This window comes from Rhamphochromis longiceps, linkage group LG20 (genome assembly GCF_057381845.1).
Source record: "Rhamphochromis longiceps isolate RC_006_pf linkage group LG20, R_longiceps_female_GT1.1, whole genome shotgun sequence".
In the NCBI taxonomy this organism is placed as follows: Eukaryota; Metazoa; Chordata; class Actinopteri; order Cichliformes; family Cichlidae; genus Rhamphochromis; species Rhamphochromis longiceps.
The window spans coordinates 34097105-34117912 of record NC_140576.1 but is presented as its reverse complement, the minus strand read 5'-3'; the positions used below and the strand labels follow the sequence as shown (position 1 = coordinate 34117912).

General features: G+C 40.6%; 1 protein-coding gene across 2 annotated transcripts in view; it reads right to left on the bottom strand.

The window, feature by feature from the left end:
- Nucleotides 1-20808, bottom strand: part of spryd3 (SPRY domain containing 3) — an 81401-nt gene that overhangs the window by 55835 nt on the left and 4758 nt on the right. For both annotated transcript variants that reach the window (XM_085392717.1, XM_085392718.1), the window contains exons 2-6: nucleotides 17438-17565; nucleotides 15977-16052; nucleotides 11365-11489; nucleotides 10504-10639; nucleotides 10224-10412 (exon numbers count right to left, since the gene is read on the bottom strand). In XM_085392717.1, coding sequence (XP_085248843.1) covers nucleotides 10224-10412; nucleotides 10504-10639; nucleotides 11365-11489; nucleotides 15977-16052; nucleotides 17438-17565 — 654 coding nt within the window. The remainder of the gene's footprint in view (nucleotides 1-10223; nucleotides 10413-10503; nucleotides 10640-11364; nucleotides 11490-15976; nucleotides 16053-17437; nucleotides 17566-20808) is intronic.

Genomic DNA, 20808 nt, shown 5'->3' with positions numbered 1-20808 from the left:
CATATTAACTTTTACTTGAACAGGTTGAACAGATATATTTGGGTTTTTTTTTTTTTTCAATTTTATTTCTCATCTTGCTAAAAGAAAAATACCCTCTGCAATCAGTTTACTAGCAACCTTTGCTTTTATTTTAAAAGCTCCCTGATAACCAGCTAGTTCTGTGGGTTAGAGATGACCAATATTATTCACGTCACCTGCTAGTGGTTTAAAATATAGGTTTAAATAGGGAGTACTTTCAGTCAAGGCATTAAAGGAAAACTGTAAACTCTACAAGTTTTCATTACATTATTTATCAAAAGGGTTGCACTGTATATGTTGCACCCTGCATGTACAGTATAAACATCAGATATGTGCTTACTGATAAAGACAAATGCCATGAAAACATCTTTAGTCAAACAGTAAAGCAGACAAATTCCCCAAACAACAGTGAATGAAATGTGTTACATTTAAAAGTACGTGTAACCATGTAAAGCCAAAAACTTATCACGTGTTTGAGTCATAGTTTTACCAGTACATGCTGCAGTTTTTGTTTTGTCTTTGCATTTTATTGAAAGCCTAGATATCTTTTGTATGAAAGCTAAAGCTATCCATCAGGCAAATGATCCTTAAAGATGTACATAACCTCAACTGAAAAGGTAACATCTGCTGAACTAAGGCACATCATTTGCTTCCCAAAGAAGAACTGAAGGTTTTTTGACATAAGAAAGATAATGAACGAAAAAGCCGAGGACAGGTGGTAACATTGTCGGCCATTCTAGTCCTTGAGATACCGGTTAATATCGCCTCGTTTGTAAGTGCGCTGCACGCCCCATCGCAAAAATACAGAAAGAGGGTTGTCACAACATCAGCACACCTGAGTGACTGGCATTTTCACACATCTGTTCTTGTTTATTAGAACACGTTTCTAAGTTGCAGCTTTGTTAGTGAAAGCTCTGTCAGTTTAAGACAGTTGTCATCATAGTAAGGACAAGGCTCACTTGCAAAAAACCCTTTGTGGGTTGCAACGTCCATATTCAATAAAATAACTGTCAATGACACATTTCTCTTTTTTCAGATGTTAGAATGTACGTCGTGCCACTGGTATGTTTTAATTCCCAGAAACTGATAAGATTATTAACACTATAAATGTCATGATTTGTACTCTTTCTGTAATTTGAAACAATCTAAATAATAACTGAACTTGATTGCCAATACGTAACTATTAAAACCAACTGTTGATTTAAATTCTCCTTAGATTTTGTTTTTTGTACTTTTTCAATAATTTTTCTCAGGGTACAAATAAAACAGATTCTAAGAAACCAATCATGTCAACATTTTCAAATCTGGTGTTGTTTTGCCCTTGAGCATCGTGATTTATACTATAGTTAAATAGCTCACATACCAAGAATATGATTGTATTGTTTTTAATTGCAGCCGAGTGTGAAGCAGCGGGAATGAGGATCAGCACCTCCAAATCTGAGGCCATGGTTCTCAGCCGGAAAAGGGTGGAGTGCCCACTCCGGGTCGGGGATGAGTTCCTGCCCCAAGTGGAGGAGTTCAAGTATCTCGGGGTCTTGTTCGCGAGTGATGGGAGAAGGGAGCCGGAGATCGACAGACGGATTGGGGCTGCAGCTGCAGTAATGCGGACGCTGCACCGGTCCGTCGTGGTGAAGAGGGAGCTGAGTGTAAAAGCGAAGCTCTCAATTTACCGGTCGATCTACGTCCCTACCCTCACCTATGGCCACGAGCTGTGGGTAGTGACCGAAAGAACGAGATCGCGGATACAAGCGGCAGAAATGAGCTTCCTCCGAAGGGTGGCTGGCCTCTCCCTTAGAGATAGGGTGAGAAGTTCGGCCATCCGGGAGGGGCTCAGAGTAGAGCAGCTGCTGCTCCACATCGAGAGGAGCCAGCTGAGGTGGTTCGGGCATCTGACAAGGATGCCCCCTGGGCGCCTCCTGGGTGAGGTGTTCCAGGCATGTCCCACCGGGAGGAGGCCCCGGGGCAGACCCAGGACACGCTGGAGAGATTATATCTCTCGGCTGGCCTGGGAACGCCTTGGTATTCCCCCGGATAAGCTGGAGGAGGTGGCTGGGGAGAGGGAGGTCTGGGCCTCTTTGCTTAGGCTGCTGCCCCCGCGACCCGGCCCCGGACAAAGCGGATGAAGATGGATGGATGGATGGATGGATGTTTTTAATTGTTAGAGTGAGTGAGTCAGGAGGGTTTTTAAGCTTTGTAAGCATATTTACTATGTACTTACTCAACTTGTACCTTCTGTATTGCACATGTAATTCTATTTTATAGCTTATTTAATCTTGCACATACCTTTCCAGAGTCTACAGATGTAAACTGGTTGCTAAATCAAGTGCATGAAATCTTTTCTATTTTGAGATCAATGTTTTTGTAACCAACTAAAAAGCTGAAGGCTGTCTCCTTAAGCACCTCTGTCCCACTTCCAAAGTTGTTATTTTTAGAAGGTTCCATAATCTGTAAACTCCCCGTTCTTAACAAAAACACATGCTCATTGGCAATATCACCATTGATTTCAAAGTTTTGGGACTGGGGATCATCACTGGTAATTAGAGCTTGGTCCCTGGCTACAACTTCAATCTGCAGAGGTTTGCAGTTCCAATGTTGAAGGAGGTACCATACATCTCAAAACCAATAACCCACTGGACTCTAAAGTTTCAGGTCTGGCTCAAGTTGAGTCAGTGCGGTCCCATCACAGGCACTGTCTGCAAGGCCTCACTTCCACTAACAGGAGTCACTGGACTGGATTTCTGGACTATTTTTGTGATGTTGGTGCTTTCTGGAGCATTTTTAATGGCATTATCTGACTAATATTATGGTTTATCGTGTGGTACAAACCACCTGGCTACCTGCTACCAACCAAATCAATAGCAAAGTTTTATACCTCTCTGCGGTTACCAAGCGGTCCTCGAATGTTATCCAAGTATGGGTTTCACAGAGACTGGCAGCGATCTTCAGCAACTAACCACAATTTTCCCTTGCAGCTACTGGCTCCCAAAGGGTTTCCAACTGGTCTCTGGGCCTGTGTGACTGAAGCTTTAGCATCTATTCGCAGGTTTGAGTGCTACACCCATAGTTTATAGACATAGCTAGCAAATGTTAGCTAATAAATTAGCACTACGCCTTCTAGTTCAAACATGGTAACTTACAGGTACCAAAAAAAAGTGTCAGTGTCTATGATCTCCTGTGATACCACAATGGATTTGTCTGTGTTTTACACATTCTGTGGTTTTGATCCTAAAAGGCTTAAAAAAAAGAAACGTTTTTCATTCCTTGTAAGCAGAATTTTATGATCACACTGTGCATAAAAAGGCTTGTAGCAAAGAGAGGTCTTTGTTATATTTCCTAAACTGAAACAATTGCATCTGTTGAAAACATTCCAAGTTTACATTTTGCTTAATGACAAAGCTATTTTCGCCACATGAAGCTTTCACTGAAACTCCTTAAAGCTAAATTCATGCCCACAAGGACACAGCCATTAAACTATAAGTCGCTTGATTTACTTCATTTTTTCCATTAAAAGAGAAGCATGAGTTGAGAGCATTTATTACCCTCAACAAATGGCCTTCAGATGAGTGATAAAAAGTTTGAAAGGAACAAAGATTGCATCAAAATAAAGATTATTCAAAACAGAAAGAAAGAGGCCAGAGCCAAAGCAGTAATATCTTTTATACCAGCTACGTCAGAGCCATTTCAAGGACATGCAAGATGAATTATGCAAGTGTAATATTTGGTGAAAAGACATAAAATGGAAAGAGTTATAAAAGAGAGATAGAGAGAGACAGCGAGAAACACGTGACTGCATCAAAGAGAGCAAGAGGTCTACATATTTGGCAAGGTAGGTATGAAGAGTGCTCTAGGATGAGAAACCCACCTATTTAAACAGGAGTGGCCATCCCCCTACTGTAAAATAAACAGTTCACAAAGGCAAAGACTTAGCTGCAGACAAGTCACTACCATCGCCATTGTGTTCTGTGCATTCTGCGGCTTTGCACTTCTCATCAAAAGCATACCAGCCAAATAACTCATTTATCTTGCAGCAGTCTTTTCCATCATCCTGCCCCGCCACCCATCCACCCACCAAGGATGACCATCCTCCAGAACAGTGATTATCCATACTTGCTAAATAGTTAACATGTAAAAACTATTCCACCGTTTTGACTAAATGTTGGTGAGGTGTTGATGCCTAATTCATCTATGGCAACGTAACGGTAGATCCGCAAGTCTTCAGAAACCACAGACACTGGAAATGTCTGTTGCATAGCCACATGTACAAAAAAGAAAAGAAAAAATCCCATGGCATTTAAAATTTACCTCACAGCTTTAGGCTGCACTTAAAATCTACATGACTATAATAAAAATGGAATAAACAGGAAGAGGAGAAACAAAGCAGGCAAGAGTAGAGGAGAGATGGGAGAAGTAAAGGAGACTAGGATGAGAAACTACGAGAAGAAAGGAGGACATGGAACAAGGAAAGAGGACACACAGGGCAGTAAAGAGGAGATAAAAGTAAAGGCAAGGACAGGAGACAAGGATAGAGGGGGGTATGCGGTACAGTAGGTGAAAAATGAGTGAATAGGGAGAGGACAGGAGACATGTATGGAGGAGATAAGAGAAGGAACAACAAGGAGACAGGAAAGGAGTTGATGGTAGAGGAGAAAAATGAGGGCAGATGACAGGAGGAGAGATAAAAAGGAAAGTGGAAAAAACATGAAAAGAGGAGATGGACAAGAGTAAAAGCAGACTGACTACAGCAGAATAAAGAAGAAGGGCAGAGAAGGGAAAAGCAGGTCCAAAGACAGCTGGAAAAGTTGAGGCACACTGAGACTGGTTAAAACCGCACAATGAAGTGAATTAAAAGTCAAAACCAACAAAGAGATTAAATGAGACCACCTTGTGGCTGACATAATTTTGAAGCATAATCCTGTTACGCAAAGAGTTCCAACGATCAAGACAAAACTTTGCACTTCTCCGACGAGCTTTTCATTTCCTCTGTCACACTTTCCCTTTCTCTCTCTTGCTTGCTTCCCCCTTAAGCCAAAAATTTCACTGTCTTCACTGTGTACACAAAATCCTTGTATATGTCAGAACCTGACAGCGTTATCAGTCTGAGTATTAGCACTCACTTAAACCCTCACAACGGTGATCACATAATGGATTTTAAAGGTACAGCTCATCCCAAAAATTAGACCATTCCAGTTAAAAATAATTCACAAATTGCTGTGACCACCTTCACGTAGGAGCTAGTTTCCTTTCTGTGCGTCATAGAAAAAAGATCCCGGGTTTGAATCCACCAGCTGGGGCCTTTATGTGTAGAGCTTCCACATTGTTTGTGTGCCTGTATGTGTCGTCTGTGGGCCCTCCGGCTTACTCCCACAGTTCAAAGACTTTCATGTTTGGGTTACTGGTGACTCTAATGGTTATCTGTCTCTCTGTGTTAGCCATGCAGCAGACTGGCCAGACCAGAGTGTATCCGACGTCTAACTCATGGCAGCTGGAATAGGCTAAAACCCTCCTGCAACCTTGAATTGGATAAGAAGAAGAAGGTGGCTGGCTGGATGGAGAGATACAACCAAAAGAAGAATACAGCTAGCTAATATTACAGAGACCTGCCACAGTAAGGCAAGTCTTCATGGATGAAAGGGCTCTTTCTTTTCGGGAAGCCATATTTAAGATCCTGTGTTTGTGTCCTTTGTATAATTCTTGTGTTAGGGAGAGAGAAAGGAGAAGAATTATGGATATTCTAAATCTTGAGCAGGCAGGAAACAACAATGATGAAGAAGGAAAAAAAAGCACACAATGGAAACAATAGCTGGAGGCGACACTTTCAGTTGTTTTACCATTCCATTCCACTTTACTACAAATACGTTTTTTTATTATTACGATGACAGTCTTTTTTTTTCCTTGGCCCAAGCTAAACTGAAGGACCAACAACCCAACATCAATATGGATACCAGAAGTTACTTATCCAGGTCTACTCAGACCTCCCTGGCCCAACCTGCAGCTCTGTCAGACCAGAGACATAATCTCCCCAGCATGTCTTGAGTGTTCCAAGAATCTGTTCCCAGGATATATCCAAAAAACCTCACCATCAGTCAAGTGCAATTAAGTTGCAGTATAATCAATAAAAGGTAAAAATCAATGCAGCTCATATCTCCAAAACCGGGCAAGACACGCCAAAAATAATGTAAAGGGAAAAACAGCACTCCATACTCCAGGAATCTACATACATCTGACTTTTGGGTGAACTGTCCCTTTAAGGCTAATGTCTGTTTCTTCATGAAAGAGACTAAGAAAGGGAGGAAGAATAAAGAAAAAAAATTATTGCCGGACTGCCGAGCAGCCCACACTGCCAGGCCAGGCCAGCCCAGCTGTGAAAACCTCCAACCACATGAGAAAAAGTAAAAGATTCCTTAGAGTCCCATTCCTGCACTTATTGAATTTTTACAACCTGGTGTGCTGCCAGGCACTTGGCTCCAAAAACACTTTTTGTGCCACTGCCACTCTGCGGTCCAGAAAAACAGAAAAGAGAGACAATGAGCAAGACGGCTGGCTGAATCATCCTCCTCACCCACACACTGGCCTTCATCTCCCCTGTGCCAATGACAGACCTACCTGTAGCCCTGTGGCTACTTGCTGAAGGAGAACAAAGGTGTTATAGACCTCCACTGTAAACAGGTGGGAATAAAGATCTGTGATACCTCTGATGACACAGTTGAGCCAACAATGAGTTCCATTCAAGCCGCCACCACGAACTGTTGAATCATAATCAGATTGTATATAAGAGGTAGCCACATTAACGTCACCCTCTTTGCAGCCAGAAGTTACCGTATCTGAGAGGGTGTGGAGTACCAAGTTATCAGATAACATTAGCACGGTTGGTTATAAAGATGCATCACAAACTTTATGGCTGAAACACAGACATACACGTACCTGGCTAAGAAAATAAAACAATTTCACTTTACCAATCTGAGGCACTAACTACCCTACCTCACCTTATCTTAAAGCAGCCAATAATCTAATTTAAGCCCAACAGGATCCAGACTAATAAGTTAGCTGCCACATATCAGACTGTCAACATGCTTTGTAATGCTTTAAACATATTCTTTTTAACAATTAAGTCTTCATCGTGTAGTACTCAGTTTTGTTTGTTTGTCTGTCTGTTTGTTAGCAGTTTAACGTTCAGAGTCATCAAGATATCATTTTCAATCACTTCTGTATGATGGTTGGTAGGGCTGTGCGATATGACCAAAATCTCATATCCCGATATAAGACAACAATATAAATCACAAAAGTTTAACATTTTTCTGTAAATTCTGTGAATCTCGGGCAGCTCGACTTGCGTTTAGTGTTTCCAGCTGGGCGTCGTTTAACTATACATTTTTAGACATAAGTTGTAACAGCCGCCGTTTTCTTTGTATTTATTACACGGCATGCTGTGGGGAAAAGGCTGTTCATTTATTTTTTAGCACCTGACAGCTCTTTTTTGCTTCTCATTCGCAAACACTCGGCATACTCATTCACATGATTTTAGTTTATTTTGAAAAGCCTCAACATGATCTTTTCAAAATAAGAGCTTTATTGTGAAATGTTTACGTGGAAAATAAACAAGCGGACAGCGGAGACAGGCAATGGTTTTACCATCATTTTTGCTAACGACAACACGTAAAAACAGGCGCTTGTCCGTCCGTAGTGTGGTTATATTAAATATAAGAGAAAGAGAGAACTTTAAGAAATTAATATAGCCACTACAGTGACCATCAAAATTATGAAAAAATATTGCTGTAAACAGTTTATTTTGCAACACCACGAAACAAACGATAGCGTGATAGGAAACGATAGATGTTTTTATATCGTCATCCGATATATATCGTTATATATATGATTTAATCTTGTGAAAATCAGTCATGTCAAATATTATTGTTAACCAAATATCATTACCTGCAATTTTTTATGGATTACCTTCAAACAATATACTAGGCCTCGGGGGACATGAGTATGTAGGTTGGCTAAGCATTTGACCTTCACCTTCACTGTTAGCGCCCGAGGTCAAAGTTGACCTTGAAAAAAATGTAAAGAAACCATATCGAGTAATCCATGGAGAGAGCTGTAAACCCCCTTTTTAATTTTTCAATACCTCGCCCTATGATGTCACAGTGTGACGCCATAACAGGCTGATGTCAGTAATAAAAAAAAAACATCATAAAACATCAAAGTTTTAGAATAGCCCTCACGTTTTTGTTTTGTTTTTTAAGCTTTAACGTCTAAAAGGCATAAAACCTAAAACTGATTATATCAGACAGCGAATAACTGGCCGATCTGCAGCGAGGCCCAGGGTAAGATAAAGTAGGACTTTGGAATAATAAATGATGCAAAGCTAGAATAAAAACACAGAGCTAAAAATTAGCATAATAGATCAACTTCAGGCAGCAATAGATGGCTTGTTTCAGATGGTGGATGAATTGAGTAGCCGTGTGTAAGATAAATAAGGGCTACTTTTAAACGGTAAGTCATTCAAAGCTGGGGTGGTTGAATCCAAGAATTAAAAAGAAGTCTGAACTTTAAGCAGCCTTAATTTTTTTTTTTTTGTGACTGTAAACCTGAGTGAAAATGTGAACACCAAATGTTTTGTGAGTGTTGTATGAGTGGGTTTTGTTTTTTTTATTTCGTTAGACCGCTAACACAGTACTATTATGTCTGCTTATTATGATGGCAGTTAAATGATTACCATGTGGAAAGCGTTCTGCCACATCCAGCAACCTAATGGAAGTTTGGTAGATCCTGTTCAGATTCATGTGCAGATAAAAAGTTGGTATACGGCCCTGCTTGCATGCTTAAGCTCTGAGGGTACAAATGGCAAACTGTTGCATCACCCCAGACTCTGATACAGCAGAAAGGCAGAGAAAGCACAGCAGACACGACTCCTTTACTGTAAGTCGGCTGTTTATCTTGTTAATGAAAGTGATGTGTGCAGGACTCAAAGGAAAATTCCTGAGCGGATGTCATGAAGCAATCTGCAAAACCCCTCCAAAGGTGACCCAAATCCCGTCACGGCAAGATGATACAATGGCTGAGACAAAATAATTCAAACTGAAGTGGTTGTGTCTGGAGCTTTCCCCGAACTTTAGAGAGCATTAAGCACAGCTGTCAACAAAGAGGGATTTGGTAAAGAACAGGCAGTTGAAGGATCTTGTAAGAGTACAGAACAAACATGGTGGAATGTCAACAACTGCACAGAAGAGCAAGCTGCAGAAAAGCCACACTATAATCTGTCCCATTCAAAAGACAGGTAAGCTAACAATAGCCAGAGTTGGACAGGCACCAAACCTGGGACTACTAACACAAACTTGGTGTCTCTGTGATTTGGTTGTAAGTTGCTCTTAATTTGAAGAAACATCCAAGAAAGATGTTGATACAAAGAAACATCCCTTTGTATCAACATAAAAAGTTCCAGGTCTATTTTCTGTCAATAGAATCTGCATCAAGCCACATTGCAGGCATCCACAGCACAGAGAATCAGGTAAAGTTTCATGATTTTAAGTCACATGCTGACCTATATGCTCTACTCCTCCTGTCATTTGAGGGTCAAAACACAACCGAAAAAACGTGACACCACAGGCACACTGAAGTCTTCTGAGGTAATAGGACAAATGCATTTAACATATGCTTTAACATAAGCTATCCTATTATTATAAAGGATTATAAAGGGGATTTCATAATTATCGTCCTTATAAAATTAAAGAACCACTGAACTGAACAAATATTTTACTAAATATTTTCAACTAATTGATTTTAGGTCTGGTGGTTAACATTTCTTCTTCACTACGTCTCACAAACACAAAAAAAATGCAGGGCAGCCATCCCATAATGGACTCTTCTGACACTGTTCATCCCATAATTAATGGCTTTGCTCTTCAACTGTGATATAACAACAAAAATTACACAGAAATTAAGTAAAAAAAAAGAGGTTTTACAAAATCTTCACTAACATTAAACATCAGAGCTGAGAGAGTCGGAGAAGCAGCACACGAGTTCCTTCACCTTCTCGATGTGGCTTGAGTGACTGATCAGTAATGTTTAGGAGGCAGCCCAAGCAAATTAATTAACACCTACGATAACCTTTTTCCACTAATATATAACCAAAAGCACTGAACTTCCAATGTTTCCAAACATCCCTTTTAATCAAGCAAAGAAGGAAAAAAAGAACCTGCTCTTACCGTGCCGCTCACCCTGACGTCATAAAGTCGTCCCCAGTCGTCCTCGTGGCTGTCAACCATCATCATACTATCATCCTCCTCCAGGAACCACTCAGCTTGCAGGTCGACCTTCACCTCCTCCCCCATAGAGTGCATCCCCACAGCGGGGAACAGCCCCTCTGCCGACACAGGAACCTCTACTGAACCCACCTGGAGAGAAAGCGGATGTAAAAATCCTGAATAAACAACCCTGCATGCCCATTTGAAATGAGCGTGTTATTATTAAAACAAAAATACCTACCTCTTTCCCGTTTTTGGTGAAAAAGACTGTTGTGATACCTGCTTCTATATTTTCTGAGTGTATTCCACAGCCAATGCGGTCACCACGAGCACATTTCGGGCCAAACTGCTTCCCTATCCCTGTGCCATTATACAACCTAAATGGAAAGAGGAGATAAAAATCCTTTTAAGAAAAGTCCAAGCTTCTTTGAACTACAACCGCATACTTTGTAATCTTGTACAGCTTTCACTACGTAAACCTTGTGTTGCCACAGCTGTCGCACTCTACCACAAAACAAGTAAAAGAATGCAAAAATTATTTCAAATATTCAGTAAACGCAGCCAGACAAGACGAAACGTTCCATTATCTCACTTAACATGAAAGGAAATTAAAAATATGTAAACACAATTACTTTGAAGCGCATAATTACAGCTCACTTTGGCTTGATAATTGGCCACACATCTGTCTGGTGCTGAAATTTGGTATCATCAAGTGAAATTAGATGCTGACATATGAATCAGTTCCTGAGGCAGAATGTATTGCTTTGAAAAGTAAGTCACGTGTATAAATCCAACACACAGTATTCATAGGATGAAGCAAGCAAAACTGGAAGGTAAAATATTTAACTGTTGATGAACTGGTTATTTACTTGTTCATCAAACAAAAAGAAAAAAATACTCTGAAAAAGTAACCTTAAACTACTTCTGTTAAATTTCCTTTTTGCTACTATTAAAATAGTCACACAAAACAAAATATCAACAAACCAAGAAATGAGGAAATGAGCAAGTTAACACTACCGAACCAATATATAAATGCAGCAGCCAAACCATGCAAGAAACCACCACTGCCCTGTAGCGTATAGGCAACTCCAGTTTGACTTACTTGCCGTTGTCAGCGTGATAAGCTACAGAGTATGGCAGCCAGCCCGGCTGGTGGTCCAGCCTGTAGAACTTAGGCACCAGGCCCACAGCAATGGTCCCTCTCACTCCTGTGTCCACTATGGTCACCTACACAAAGACACACACATTATATTGAAAACACACTACAGTGGCATCAGTTACAGTTCATTTAAGCCACAGTGCCAATAATGCCTAAAACATCGATAAAAGTCAGTGTCTAATGCCAGAAGCAAGGGTAAGGGTATAATATTCAGATATGAAATCCACAGCCTGAACTAACTGTATCCAGGTCATTTACAATCACATTAAATTAATTCAGTGCCACCACGTCTCTTGGTGGTCTGCAGTGTCTGCTGGCAGAGGTAGTTGGCTATGCAGAGCAAAGAACTGTTAGTACGAAACCAATGGAGATGGTGTTTGCACGCTGTCCTCCAAAAAATAATTTCCCCCAGGGATCAATAAAGTATTCTGATTCTGATTCTGATATACAAGTAACTTGCTGTGTTGCATTGGGATATTATATTCCATATACTCTCAAAAAATACAAAGGTACTTTCATATGCTCCCTATTTTCCCAAGGGGTCAGCACCGTGGATGGACTACATGTTTGATTTGGCACAGATTTTACACCGGATGCCCTTTCTGACGCAACCCTCCCATTTAGCCAGCCTTGGGACTGGCACTAGGGACCAGCTACGTTTGTGTCTCGAACCGGGGATTTAGCAAGAATAATTAGCTTGAAGTAATTGTTTCCTGTATGACTTTATCAGTCTCTCACATCTTTGTTAAGGAATTTTGTCCTACACTTCTTTAAAATGTCACTTCAGTTCATTGAGGTTTGTGGGCATCCATTTATGCAGAGCTATCTTAAGGTCCCACCACAGCATTTCAATCGTGTTGAGGTCTGGACTTGGAGCCATTGCAAAAGCTTGGCTCTTCATTTTTCAGTTTATCACATTCACCCCACATCACCCATCACCCAATCATGACCCAACTTTGCAAATGTAAACCATGCTGCCATGACCTTTTTAGATAGAAGAGGCTTTCTCCTTGCAATCTTTCCAAACAAACCATACTTGTTCAGTCTTTTTCAGTCACAAGCTTCAACACTTAACGTTGTTTACACCATAACAGCCATAGCCAGCTGCTTTTCGTTTCCCCCACAATGGCCGTTGACATTTTCTACTGTTACTGTTTGTGTACAAAACACTTCTGTACACACTATACCTCAACACTTCTGAATATCAACACTTCACAAAAATTCAGGTTAATTGCAATATTTTATTGTTTGTTTGTTTGTTTGTTTGTTTGTTTGTTTGTTTGTTTGTTTGTTTTACACCCAATTCACCTCAAATGCTCTGGCTGGCATTCATCAGTAACAAATGCTACTTTACCTGAACTTTTCTCTCGGTAAACATTTTTGTGTTTTTGCCAATGTTAGCCACTGTTAACTGGTGTTACTGAAGCTTTCTTTGAATTCTTTAGATCTAACATTGTCAGGCTCAAGCATAGCAAATAAGCTCTATTTCGAAATGAGAATGTAATGAAGCTGTTTATCAAAACAGTGTGATGTTTAAACACTCGAGCCTAACATTAGCTAGCATAATGTTAGCCAGCTATAACAACAACAGCTATGTCTGTTATATAGCTTATATATATTCTATGTAGCAGCTATCCAGAGACGAGAGAGTTGCATGTCTGTTCTGCTGATGGTATTAGTAATTACATAAGCATATTTATGTGCAGTTTTTTGCATTAGATCCCTGCCTTGAGCTCAGAAGATGAGGCTTGTGATAAAAGAGGAAGAGGATAGGTGAAGATGAGGGAAGAGATAACAGGAGGAGGAAAAACTGATGAAAATATAAATGTACAAATCTTAAATGGTTATGTATAGTTTTTAAAAAACTGATATAACTGATAACTGATACATTCTGTTTTTGTTCAGGAATCTGGAACATTAGAATACATTTGTATTTGGGTATAAAGGGATAACACGCTAACTGGGGTCAGCAGAATCAGCTTTTGGGGTTTTTGCACGTTCTCTGAGCATTGCACAGTCTGCTGTTGGAGAGAATTTGCTGGGACTTTTAATCCTGGGAAGACTGTGGTTTTGTTTAACACACACCTGAATGTTCAAACCTGCAAAATGCAAAAAAACCTGCTTTTTTCCAACTGGTGTTGAAACAGTAAAGGTATACTTAGTTTTTCACAGAACTCGATGCAGTCTTGTAAAAAAAAATCATTAATAAAAGTTTCTTTTCATATGACTACAACGATTTGCTGATATTGCCCAGCACTAGTCAGAGGTTATGCAATCCTAATCCTGTACAGGAAAATGGCCCCATCCGGTTTAAATCTGTATCAGCTCCGTTATGTTATTGGCGAACACTCCAAGTTATTTCTCACCTCTCTAGGTTTCCTTCATCCCACCTGTCTCTCTAAGTATATCAACATGTGAAACCAAACTTCTTGGGTTTCCCTTACTAAAGATTTCTGGTCTGATTCCTTTCCAATCTGGCATTTGAGAGATTATAGTGTAGATCACTGGTTTGTAAAAAAGTACATTCTTGGCCTAGGCACAATACCACTTCTGTGCTGTTGAAATATCATTTGTGTCTGTATGATATAAATAAAAGTTACAAAAACATGTGTGACAACTAAGATTAGGAAAGAGCAGGAATGCACGCATGACGTTCCGTTAAGTTATGATAGTTTTGACTTTTTCAAATAAATCTATTAAAACAAGTGGAATGTTGCAGATGTTCAGTCTGGGCTGAAAGAAGCGATGAGGAGGAGAAGTGGAGAGCGAGCAGCGGTACTGACAACGGAGCTGAAATGGATTCTTTGTGAAAGCTGAAAGATGGGGAAACACGAGGATAGCGGTGACGCAGACGCGCACAGAACCCCGACCTTTATCAGAATAAATTCTTCCGAATTTTGAGATATCCTGGGAACTGACAGCATGTGCGTCACAGAGTGGAGAATAATGTAGCGCAAACCTCTGGGTAATGACCAACGTAAAATCCACTAAATGTCAAAGAAATCCATCCTCCAAATGTGATTCTTGTTTCAGTATAAACATTATTATTGTGAAGATTTTCCTTGCAGGGGAGAGAAGAGAGGTCATATGTGAGTTTGACATCAGATTTAAGAGAAATGTCAACTCTGGCACATATCAGGGACACCTCACAGCTATAAGAAATAATGTCAAAGCATGCTGCCAGCCTGCATAGAGTCTCAGTAGAGGAATATTTTAACATATATCTGAAATGATGCTTCTCATGTCAAGAAGAAAAGATGTGAAAAGAAAACTAGAAGAAGTGAATCATTTGAAGAAGTATGGTATTGCTGGAGGGTCCTGTCTTAGTATATTTGCAGCCCAGCAGAAGAGACTGGTTCAGTAGATATCAAGCCCCGTTCAAAACGATTTGCTCGTAATGCATCGCTTTGTGGCTGATGTTTGGTTGCTAGTGGACATTCCAGGCTCCCCATTGCGTCAGTAACCCTGTAACATATGTACCACCCCCCTCACATGCCAATCATCGGTATCCTACTAGTGAATCGGTCGCTGCATCAATGCCTCATCTAAAAGCTGATTTTAAGGTTCACTCGGGGCTTGTAAATCCAGTTTTTTCACCTCACTACAGGCCATTGAGATTCTTTGACATTTCATGGTCTCTGGTTACCACATGTATTCAAACAGGACCAGTAACTTCAGACCAGCAAATTCTTGGAACGGCCTCAAGGTGACTACCAGCTCAGTAGTTCCCTGAAGAACTACAGTCCCTCAAGGGTGATTTTTTTGTCTAACTTACCCATGTGGATGCTGGATTTAGGAGTATAGATACGTGTGAGTATTAATGTTAAATCTAATCTACTAATAAAATATGTTTTATTATTAAAGATTAAGATTCCCAGTATATATATGTAGTGATGAAAATTTGCTTTTTGTGGGTTGGTAGGGGAAAACATTGGACACTGCCTAACTGGCTACAACAGTGCTGTGTGCGGTAGTGAGAAGGATGTTCAGACTATAATCTGTGGTGACTGTGTCCACCCCAGGCTACCCCTTGGCTCCGCCCGTGTCCGTAAGGATAACAACTATCAGAAGGAACTGACGCATCAGCTTTGCTATATAAATGTATAATAACCTCTCCTGCTGCTAGTCTGAATGCCTTCCTGTCTGCTGAAAAACACTGGTGTGGTAGACTAATCTCTGCGCTTACAGATAACCACCTAACTGACACCCCATCCCTCATTCCAAAGCAGCTGGGACATTTTTGAGGTAGTGGTTTTGCACTGGTGAACTGAGGCTGTAGGGGGGCACCGAGAATTTAATATGAAGTTGAGAAAATTGTCAGCAACTGGATTCCAGGGGATAAAATGGCTGGATGGAAAAGCAATCGCGGGCACAACCAAGGATGGTGGTATGTGGGCTATCATATAATGAATAACGATCCACTGATTTCATATTGTTCATCCACTTCTGCTGGACTTAAACATTACAAAGAGGAAGCAAGAGAACAAATAAATCCTGGTACTTGGAATACAATAAAACAATGCTGACATGCAGCATCACTATCGATGTGCCTTACCTCAAAGTAGCAATTTCCCTTTGATAAAGGCCGGCCAGCCACATAGCATCCCACTTCTTCAGAGTTCCCTTGGTAACTAAAGAGGAGAAATTACAGGTTAACAATGGGTGATTTCTAGTAATTGCTGTATGCACAGTCAGAAAGAATACATCTCATCTCACACAAAGTCCTCTTGATTTTGATCAATAGGCACACACCGACACAGCAACAGATGTGAGAAATAAGATGGACATTAAAATGCTAATAATAACAAAAGCAGATTTATATAATTCAAATAAACCACACACGTGTAATGATTGCAATTGTTTCTGCCCTTTGTGGACTTTCTTTTGAGACTCTTGTCTGCTGCGTGTTTGATCGGGGGAGCAGATCACTGCTGCTTTATTTCCTTTGCCATTCAATTTTGAAAATTAATAAATAAATATATCCATGATGAAATGTCTCTGCAGACAGCTATACATTTGTGCAGACTCAAATCAATTCTCTTTGGAAATAAGAAGAATTTGTTGAGAACAAAAATGTTAAGCTATGCAAATAAATTAGACATGTCGCTATTCCTGGCTCAAATAGCACACATAAGCACAATGGGGCCACATATACAGTAGTTAAGGCAAGGAGTGAGCTTCCAGACATGGTGCATTATCCTGCTGGAAGCCGCCATAAGATGATAGATGGGTACGCAGTGGTCAGAAAGGGATGTACATGGTGAGCAACAATACTCAGATAGGCTGTGACTTTGAAATTATGCTCAATTAGTGCTAAGGGGGAAAAAAGTGTGCCAGGAAAATATCCTCCACACCATTACAGCACCACCACCAGCCTCAACTGTTAATACAAGGCAGGATGGATCCATGCTTTCCTTGTTGCTTACCCAAAATTCTGATCCTATTATCCAAATGCTTCAGCAGAAATGGAGACTCATCAGACCAGGCAACGTTTTTTCCAATCTTCAACTGTCCAATTTTGGTGAGCTCGTGGCAGTAGTGGCCTCTGTATCTACTGAAGTGTCTGGTGACTTTATTTTGTATAGAAAAACCCTGTGTTTAGAGATTTCAACCAGAAAACCTCCTGTACATCTTTAGTGTGTGAACTTCCAAGCCTGTTAAACCTTCATGTCAGGAAATTTCTACCATCACCAGTGTTGCTTTGATGATGGTTGTACTGGCCCATATTCTTCCCTACTTATCCATCTTAGAGTCACACGGGAGATGGAACCTTTCCCAGGATTATGTTCTACATAAATAAACTGACAAAAAAATAAATTGCCAAACTGACTGTTACTGGAAATGAAAATATTTATCATGGCACTGATAACTGTTCCTAATGTGCATCAGTAATTACAAGAGGCTCCAAAGGTCTAAGCAATACAAAACAAAACAGTCCTCTCTTCACCCTGTTCAACAAAGCCAAATGATCTCTTCAAGTGAATCCCCAAACAGTGGCATTTAAGAACAGGCTGACCTGAGTGTGTCTCCATCCTTCTGCAGCCTCATATATCGCTCCTGTGCTGGTCGACCATCACCGATGTCTCTGACACGACGCCTCAGATTCAGGAGGCATCTGTGGTGTAGTACGTTGATGTCATCCATCTGAGTAAAGAAAATGGAACTGTTAAAACAAAATAAGCACTTTATGATCATGTACAGCAGGCTCTGTAATCTTTACTACCAAATCACACAGGCCAATCTGTTGTCTAATCTCTCTTCTTTTCTTTTTTTTTTTTGGGGGGGGGGCATGTCCGGTTTCCGGTTAATGATGAATTGACTTCATTCTGAGACATGTAATTCTTTATGTTCTCCACAAATTATTCCAAACTCTTTGTTCTTCATAGCCACAACCTGGAGTGATGTTTACATGTGCCTGGTCAAACAAATCTAAGAGTGAGGACAATTTATGTCTCACCCTTCTGCACTTGACCTAAGCACTGCTCAATAGGCTACGTTCACACTGCAGGTCTTAATGCTCAATTCCGATTTTTTGATCAAATCCAATTTTTTTGTCTGCTCGTTCACACTACAAATAAAATGCGACAGCAAACGCTCTCTAGTGTGAACCCTCAAAGCGGCCCGCATGCGCAAAAGAAGACGTCATACACAACGCGCTCTGTTTAGACCCAGAACAAACTGTTGTTGTTTGACTGATGGCCTTAATATAAAGACTTCGGACTTCATGTTTCCCGATTTTTGCTTTAAGTTATTTTGTTATTTACATAATAATGTAGATAACCTAATAATGATCCTTATTGCTGTTTTAGAGGAGCGGTGCTTCAAAGGATAGTTGCAGATTTCTGTCAGAACCTGCAGGTTATGCAGTACAAATAAAATGTTAACGTTTCTCCAACGTTGTCTTCCCAGCAGTTTCACCGGATGGCCAGGAAGCGTTCACGATGTCTTCTCTGGCGCTGATAATTGGCGTCTGTCTTGTGTCAGTGACGTAAAAGACGGATTTAATGCGACATGACCGTTCAAACAGCAGTCGCTTTCTGAAACATCGGATATGTATCGGATTCAGTACCACATACGAAAGTGACCCAGATCGGATTTGAAAATATCGGATTTGTGCCGTTCACACTTTCATACCATGATCGGATATGGGTCGCATAGGGTCAAAAAAATTGGATTTGATGCGCTTTCGCCTGCAGTGTGAACGTAGCCTTAGTTGCTACTAGGGCTGGGCCATATTATACCGTTCACGGTAATACCGGTATAATGTTAGGCTACGATAGGAAAATGAAATATCGCGATAGAATATGAGTAAAACGCGCATGCGCAGTGCCTTTGTTTTCATACGCACATGGCCGATTGTTGAGTGAAACAGATGAACCAGAATTGGTTTGTAAAAATGGTGCAACTTCAGTGATGTGGAACTGGTTTGGTGTTTGTCCGTCAGATACACGACAAAGCACATTTTTTTGCAGAACATGCAAGCGGCCGTCGGACTAAGATGCCCTTAAATCTGGGAGTAATCTGGGTCCTAAACTCCGTAATCTTCAGGTCAAACGAACACTGCAGCATCACTAAGAGTTAAAAACTGTCTAAATTCTTTCATCTTTAATAAAACGATCAGCATTGCTGCTTTACCAGGTGTAACTATGAAGTTTAACTTCCAGGCATCCATGAAAACAAAAGTTATTACATTTAACGGAGTTAGAAGCTAGCAGGAAGCTAGCGGAAGTTAGCTCGCTAGTTTCGCTAGTTACCTAAGCATGATATTGCATGTTCTGACTGAGAGATTTCTGAAAAAAATCAAACGTACAGCTCTGCTATCACTTCCAACATAAATGAAGACAGGAAACTAAACAGCAGTGACGTTTGTAGGGTTACTGAAGTTGGGCTAGCTGGTATATAATTATGTGCTACGTGATCGCTAGCGACACAGCTATGTTAGCATAACATAAACAGTGAAGCTGGAGGACAAACACTAACACTTTTCCACTTATAAAAGTTAACGTTAAGGTTCCTCATGGTTAGAGACAAATGCAATCGCATGGCAGGATGCTGTAAAAGGACCAATCTTCAGTCAGGAGAACAACTGAGATAATCCATCCACAATACGAGGTTAGTCATTAATATACTGCAACAACATGGGAATAGAGCAGCTGCCAGAGAATTCAACATTAATGAATCAATGGTACAGAAGTGGAGGAAGCAAGAAGAATGAGTTTAATAAAGTTTGATTTATCTGACTGCTTTGTTTCGCTTAATGTGCCTTATAATCCCGTGCACCTTATGGTCCGAAAAATACGTACTGCACACTGCAGTTTAATGTTGCAAAGCACCTCTTTTTAACTTCAGTGGATATTATACATGGTTATGCTCAGGATATGTCAGCCCATTTCTACTGGAAATGCCTTTTGGTTAAACTTTCAGCAAGGAATTTGCATTTGCACTGTTACATTTTTATAAAGCTTTAATGTACATAAAAACCAGCTTCTTGTTTAAGTGAAAATAAATGATAGGTTGTCTTTTTGCGCTAGTAATGAATCAGAATCAGAATCAGAATACTTTATTGATCCCTGGGGGAAATTATTTTTTGTTACAGTGCTCCATTTTAAACCAACATTAAGACAAGACAGACAATACGCTAACTAAGAATAGTACAATATATACATATATATACATACATACATACATAAGTCACTTATAAATAAATATTTGGAAAAGAAACATGTGTAGTTGTAGCAGCAAACAGTGTGTTAAGTGGATGCGTTGTACAGGGAGATGGCCACAGGCAGGAATGATTTCCTGTGTCGTTCAGTGGTGCTTTTCGGTAATCTCAGTCTCTCACTGAACGAGCTCCTGTGACTGACCAACATGTCATGGAGTGGGTGGGAGGTGTTATCCAACATTGTCTTTATCTTGGACAGCATCCGCCTCTCCGACACCACCTTGAGGGAGTCCAGCTCCATCCCCACAACATTGCTGGCCTTACGGATCAGTTTATTAAGTCTGTTGGCATCTGCGACCCTCAGCCTGCTCCCCCAGCATGCAACAGCATAGAGGATCGCACTGGCCACCACAGACCCATAGAAAATCCTCAGCATTTTCTGGCAGATGTTGAAGGACCTCAGTCGCCTCAAAAAATAGAGACGACTCTGGCCCTTCCTGTAAAGTGCTGTGGTGTTTTTAGCCCAGTCCAGTTTATTGTCAATGTGTACTCCAAGGTATTTATAGTCCTCCACAATGTCAACACTGACCCCCTGGATTGAAACAGGGGTCAAGTGTTTCCTGGTCTTCCTGAAGTCCACGATCAGTTCCTTGGTCTTTGCCACGTTGAGCTGCAGATGATTCTGCTCACACCACGTGACAAAGGAGTCGACCACAGCCCGGTAC